The sequence below is a fragment of the Perkinsus marinus genome (genome assembly GCF_000006405.1).
Source record: "Perkinsus marinus ATCC 50983 genomic scaffold scf_1104296934592, whole genome shotgun sequence".
NCBI lineage: Eukaryota > Perkinsozoa > Perkinsida > Perkinsidae > Perkinsus > Perkinsus marinus.
Genome location: NW_003214713.1, coordinates 81,354 through 88,387, shown reverse-complemented (window position 1 = coordinate 88,387; position 7,034 = coordinate 81,354). Strand labels below are relative to the sequence as shown.

At 46.7% G+C, this 7,034-nt stretch overlaps 2 protein-coding genes across 2 annotated transcripts; one reads left to right on the top strand and one right to left on the bottom strand.

Annotated features, from left to right (window-relative positions):
* Window positions 1-1,312: 1,312 nt before the first annotated feature.
* On the top strand, window positions 1,313-2,389 carry Pmar_PMAR018166 (Alkaline elastase YaB precursor, putative; the record flags this gene model as incomplete). The annotated part of the gene is made up of 1 exon (XM_002784786.1): window positions 1,313-2,389. One exon carries the CDS (start codon window positions 1,313-1,315, stop codon window positions 2,387-2,389), a length of 1,077 nt encoding a protein of 358 aa, XP_002784832.1.
* A 1,672-nt stretch (window positions 2,390-4,061) lies between these two features.
* Window positions 4,062-5,569, bottom strand: Pmar_PMAR018165 (hypothetical protein; the record flags this gene model as incomplete). The annotated part of the gene is made up of 3 exons (XM_002784785.1): window positions 4,062-4,192; window positions 4,285-4,665; window positions 5,566-5,569. 3 exons carry the CDS (start codon window positions 5,567-5,569, stop codon window positions 4,062-4,064), a joined length of 516 nt encoding a protein of 171 aa, XP_002784831.1.
* Between the last annotated feature and the right edge of the window lie 1,465 nt (window positions 5,570-7,034).

Sequence of the window (7,034 nt, the reverse complement as noted above, 5' to 3'; positions counted from 1 at the left end):
TCTAGGGTCGCTCGTACCGAACCATCCCACCAAACATACGTTACCGGGAGTGGGATATTCAGCATGGAGCTGATAAGATTGTCTCTGCGAGAACTCGGCGAACCTGCGGTCTTTCTCTGCTACGCTCCGCCCGAGATTGTGGCCAGCTTGACCTACGACTCTCCTGAGTGTGATGTTTGGAGTGTTGTGTTAGTTACAGTATCTCACTGTCAAGAAGTTGCCTGTCACTGCGAGAAAAATACATGAGGTTTACCTGGACCACGGCACTATAACGTAGATTTGCTCAATATCCCCGCTGGCTCAGTACACTATGTCGGCTTGCCTGAGAGCCTTCCCTAGGACGAGATAACGCGTGCCAGGCGCGCGTGGAACGATCTCCTGGGAGATCATTTGTCGCTAACATTGATCTTAGAATTCAAAAGTATACAGAAAAAAACTCCGCTATAAGCAGTGTCAATTTCATTTGAGGGCAGAGATACCGACCGAGGATTTAAACTGGGTGTTAGGCCCGACACGCATGATACGGGGACACTATGGTCAGATGATCGCACGTGTGGAGTACATCCAGTGGATCATAAGGCTAAAAGCCAAACAGTCACAGGGAAATTCTCATTTGGTCAAATTCAGCAATTCACCGAGCTCGAATGCCCTCTGTCGTGAGGAGTTTCATTCCGTATCAGTTTAAGTCAGTATTCATGCTTGCGTTACGGTCTTTCTTAGGTTCTTTTGCTTCGCGCATTGTCTCGTAGACAGTATTTTCCGCTGAAGGGACTTCGGTACATGCGTGCGGTTGAAGCGCTAGCTGCAGGAGCGGCTGTAATTCCTCGTGGAACGAGTATGATTCCTAAATATCTTAATCACACTGACATGATCATCATTCTGTAATGATCGACCTCTTGGTCAAGGTTTTCCTTGATTGAGCAGTGAGAAGACTATTCATGAACCCAAGAGATGCCACAGTTTCGTCTTTTCTGCACATAACAGCTTCATGTCAAAGCGCTCTACCCCCTTCTGGACTCTCTTCGCCATCACTATCAGCTTTGGTGCGAGCACTAGTAGTCGCACCCTGCTAAGGATATCTCATCGTGGAGTCCCACTCGACATTCGTCATGTACCAGGAATGATGGAACAGGCTCTCGCGGCCTCTGACGGAACGGTACAATCTCTCAGTCAAGATGATCTTGATTGTGAACGATGCTTCGCACAAGATGAGATGGTCTATGACTTGAAGGCATTGGGGGTACAAATTATAGACTCCAGTTGTCCGGCTGGTCAAAATCAAATTCTGAACTACTTGAGGAAAGCAGAACATATGTTGAGCATCGACTTCGATTGCGAGCCCGACTCGAGGGTCACTCTGCATCCGGCTTTCACCACGGACAGGACCTCGTGCACTGGTGGCAATCCTGCTCTCGGCACAAACGACCCAGGCTCTTCATGTCAGCGTAACCTCGAGGTTATCAATTTAGGCGCTGCTTTTGAAGCGGCTCGCTCAGCCGGACGGAAGCTGAAGGATGTTGTGTTGGCTATCAGCGACACTGGTGTTGACATGACCCATCCTGATCTGGTTAATCAGTTCTGGAGAGGTCCTGACAATATTATCGGCTACAACTTCATAAACAACAGTCCTGATGTTACTGATGACAATAGCCACGGTACTCACTGTGCTGGCAATGCTGCAGCTCAGACTAACAATAGCATTGGTATCGCAGGAGTGGCAAATATGGATGGGTCTGCACCCAGAGTCAAGCTGATGATACTCAAGTTCCTTGATGCCTCCGGAAGCGGCTATTCGAGTGACGGACTGAGAGCCCTCAACTTCGCGGTTCAGAACGGTGCAGCAGTCTCCTCTCACTCCTACGGCTCATATGTTGGGAGTGAAATCGGGAAGACCGCATACAAGAACGCCGCTGCTGCTGGGCATTTGGCTGTTGCTGCGGCTGGAAACGACGAGATGAATTTGGAAGAGGTGCCGCAATATCCGTGCTCCTACGCGACCGAAACGTCACCAATGCTCTGTGTGGCCGCCAGTACCTCCGATCCAACCGAAACTATCTCTCTCGCCTCTTTCTCGAATGCTGGTTCTGTGACGAAGGTTGCCGCACCCGGTGTTGATATTTATTCAACTATGCCAGACGGGCTCTATGGTTATATGTCTGGTACATCGATGTCGACTCCTACGGTTGCCGGTGTCACGGCTTTGCTGGGTACGCTCGGTCTAGATAGTCAAGAAATAGTGGACACTATTATCAAGTCTCGGACCGAAGATTTACCGAATAAGTTCGGGCTATCTGATATCGGGTTAATAAATGCCTACAAAGCAGTCCAAATAGCTCTGGGCTCGCCGGCTATACGCTTAAGAAAGAACACCCAGTCTTCGAATAGTTGAGTGCTTGGCGAGGATTTCTGATTCCTCTCCGAGTACTAAGTCACTTTTCAGTCCTGTAAGTCCTTGATTATCAACGTTACGTCGCTTTGTTGATCAGTCTCTCCTTATGAGTATTGCATATTGTGGGGTAATGATTAGGGCTCAGGCCAGGAATATGCTTTAATCGACAACTATCTTGAACCAGTTCACTTGAGGTTCTCTGTATTGTATTGCAACTTATTACATCTGTGACACAGATTCTGTGTTCCGAGCGTCCTGGCTTTTCTTCTACTCGCGTTAGCGATAGGTAGTGCAGCGAACCCGAATGCAGCACTAATGGTGCTATGATTCTCGCTCTCTATAGTCAGTGACTACTAGTCACGGATGTAACACCGTTACAGACAAGAGCAGGCTCCGTCTTCTTACATCTGATTTCATTAATGATTACCTCATTGGTATTTTGTTGGGTTGTGGAATAGTTGCTCGATAAGCAGCGCCAATCCGAGGTCTCACAACAGTAGCCTCCTCCGAGGAGGCTCCTCGGAACCGACTTGCGCATTGTCAAACAAGACAATTCGGAATGACTTATTCTCACAGCCTGTGAAGTTCACAGTGTGAACCAGGATGATCTTCCTGGTACTGTATACAATACCTCATTATACCAAATATCTATATATCAACCCGTATCAATGAGGCTGTAGTGAATCACTACTAGTGGTAATTCACTGGTTAACTGTGATACGTTGGACGGACTGCATAACGATCGGATGAATCTCGACTCAATACAGGTTAGTTGATGACCGACAAATCTTGAATAGATTCCATTCTAACCGTTGTAACTTCGGCTCGCTAATAAGGTTCGGACCAGCAGTGATTGGGAAACGCCACCTGGGCTGGTGAATAGCACTGCCACCCAGTCCGTGGGAATAAATGCTCGCTTTCCTCAGCTGAGCTCAGGAGTTCTTTCACTAATTATACAAGTTTTCCTACGAATTCGCTTAGTAGTGTATAGAAACCAATGAGCGCTCCCTCAATAATTGAGGGAAACGCTCATTGGTTTCTGTAATAGTTGAGGCTCAATTCTTCCTCGGAATTCCCACACATGTCACCAACACACGTAGTCGATCATGTGCCTATTTCCTCACACTGCATCCAGTTTTCCCAAAATTTGCTTTCCTGAGGAACCTAGACGCAGCAATACAAACCACGCCGTTCAATCACCGTGCTCTGCAATCCGGCGTCCAGCATTGGTGGATTAGTAACATTTGATCATTGGTACCAATCACAAGGAAATGTATTGCTGATCTCAAGTTGATAGTTTTTTTCCAATGACATATCATGGGCACGAGCAGTAATCAACAAGAGCAATGGTACAGCTATGAAGACTGGCATCTCAGAGTCATAAGGCCAGACAGTAGACCATGTATAACATCAGGACTCCTGATTCAGGAGTAGTGGAGCTTCAGCAGTCAAAACCAAATCTTCAAATCCACCACCCAGAACACAGACTACCGACTGATTATCCAAGCAAAAACAGGTACCATTACTCACCAGTCTACCAACCATACTTAGTAACCACCGTAGAGCATGGAAGACATCAGCCAACTCAGCATAGTAGATCGAACCATAGGGACTGAGCGGCACTACCTTCTCACTTTGAACGTACCCATCAGGCACACATCTATAGCCACATCTAAGCATCAGCCTTTGATCCATCAGAGAAAACTGTCAGGATCCCATCTGCAAAATCAGAGAGCATGTTCTCAGCACATCTCTTGAACTCCTTTTCAGTGCCATCTTTCTTCATGACGCCTTGACCGATGTCTAACCGAACCGAGCCGAAAACAGCACAGTACCTATCTATGGGGTCTCTACTCTAGTAGTTGAACATTGAGGAAGAGCATCTGGTAGTAGACCTGATAGTTCGTCCATCACATCATCAAATCTGTGCAGTGGGGCTCTTCCCTTCAATTTTCGCAAACCCGTCCAATCATCCAAGGTCAGCTGTGCTACATGAGTGTAAAACAAGGACTGAGCCCGGAGAGTCCACCCTATAATGGCCAGATCCAGGAGATAGTTGATTGGCTCCAGTCCAGACTCGCGCAGACCCGAGTCAGCAGAAGTTTGTTTCGGCAACCCAATAATGAGTCTCGCACCAGCATTCTGTGTAATCTGCAATTTAGCTAGCACTCTCACGCTAGCAGCGACTCGAGTGCATAACGCATCTCTCACCCTAGACTCCGCTACTGCTTGGTACGTAGACCTAAACACAGCGGCCGAGTAACCAAAGTTCGCCCCTGCGACCGCATGCACGAGACTCAACCTAGCCTTAAGATTACACACCAGGGCATCAACGTTTGCCCGACAGCTCAGACCTGGATCTAAGATTATGCCTAGATACTTCAGCGTCGGTGTACTTTCAGCTGCTGACCATACAAAGGCAACTTCGGTAAGAACCTGGTACTTCCGAGTGTGAAAGCGATGCACTGGGTCTCAAGGGCGTTAGTAGTAAGCTTCAAATGATTTGAATCAAATCGTCTGCCCAGCTTTGCAGAGGATTCAAAGCTGTCTGCATCAATCTCTCTGCTCTGGTACTTGATTCAGACTCAACTAACAGCAAGATACCATCCGCAAATCGCAGCACTAGACAGTTTTCACCCCGAATATCTTGGAGCTGAGAGACCAACACAGCAAATAACCATGGTGAAACCACACTTCCTTGAGGTGTACCACAGTTCGGCAGCATAGTATCGCTCACAGAGTTCTCACATCCTACACGAAACTTCCTATGTTTCAAGAAGTCATTCAACCATACCAAGAGCGGCTCTAAGTATCAGCGTCAATTTCTGAACCCAGGCAGTGTCGAAGGCCTTGGACATATCAACTGCTACTCAAGCAATCGCTTCACATGCAGAGCCTTGATAACCTTCATGAACAAAATGAAGGCCTCTCATGAGTACATCTTCAGTGATGTGACAAGGCCTGTATGCCGCTTGACTAGCAAGGATAGGTGGGTTCGCGTTTTGAAAACGCCGTTTTCCGACCGAAAGGTGAGTGTAGCTTGAAGAGTCCGCCAGCAGCGTTACAGCACACTGATGTCAAGGATATAGGCCTAAAACCTGCCGCCCCAACACACATACCCGCCTTCTTTGGAATGCTCCCTATTTCAGCTCTTTTGCATTCCTTAGGCAACCTACCCATCATGGAAGAGGTAGTTGAGCCTCTCCCTCTTTGTGCAGCCATAACACCTCAATTCCATCTTGATTGACCCAATTTTCATCCTCAAATTGATAGTATGAGGCCACGACCTACCTCACTATGCTGCTCATCCCCAGTAGTCTACTGGCAGTAGACGCTAGTTAATTGGGCTCTCGACTTTGGAGGCCAGGTATGAGCGAAGCCTGATGATACTTGTTGGGTCTCAAAGGTTAGCGATATCGTGACCGTCATTTTGACGCTCACCGCAGGCGCTGATGGTATCTCGAGCTGACCATATCTGTATCCAGCAAGCTCATAAGAACTTCAATACACACCAAATACATACAAATATTTGTTGAGTTCGATGAGAAATCACTACAGTACATACCTGTATAAAAGAACCGCATGCACTTCACGTGAATTTTCACGTCGGGGTAGATTGAGGTGAAAGATATGTCGGCACTATAAGTCTGAGATACACCCCTATGTGAACAATTTGTGTTGTTTACGACATCCTTGGGGAAACCAGTTCCATGAATACCTGAAGTATTTAGCGTGAAAGTTGTTGAGTTGAGCATCTTATGTTCTCGTATGGAAGATATGAGAGAGGTTGAGTTGACTTCCACTTGCCGACACAAGAACATCTTCAGCAATATCACATCACAGGGAATTCACATGGAATATATGAATGAAGACTACTTGAACATACTCAATAACATCATCACATGAATATATAGATTACATTATGTCTATTGCACTCAATAGTTCAATACGCTTCTCGCCCCTATCCGAAAACTGTGCCAGTAGGATAACATATTCCCTCTCTTCAATTCTCAAGATGTAGAAGGTTCCTTTAAAGTTGCCAACAGGGCTGGTCAATAGATAGCCATCAACCTCCAGTTCTACATGGTGTGTCGAACCATGTGATCTTTCTCTAGCCAAGACGAAGACCTTCTTATCTCCTTCACGTGGGTCTCTCAGTAGGACTTTAATTGTTTTATCAGTATGACCATATAACGATACATTCCGAACCGACTTGTCTCCACTGGAGACAAGTCGGTTCGGAACCACTTTTGCCTGGAGACTCTCCAGGCAAAAGTGGTTGAACTCGAGTGAGATCAAGGCTTAGTTCAGATGGTGGATTTTCGTCAACTAGAACGACCTTCAATAAATCCCTCTCTCTATCTTGCGTGAGCGTGTGGGGTCCGGTGGGCCAAAGGTGTTCACGATAAGTAAAACTGTTCTCAAGGGTAAAGGTGCTGGGTCGGGTTGTATGCATAAAACTGCCTTTGACCCTTTGAACAGCGTGAGATTCTATAGAGGGACGCTCTTGAATCATAGACTCGAAGCCAGAGAGAAGGTGCATTTGAATGAGATACAAATTAGGTTATAAACATGGTGACTTTCGAAATCACCTGTCGACCGAGTTCAGTTGTTTTACTCCAACACAGGATCTCGTCCTCAAATT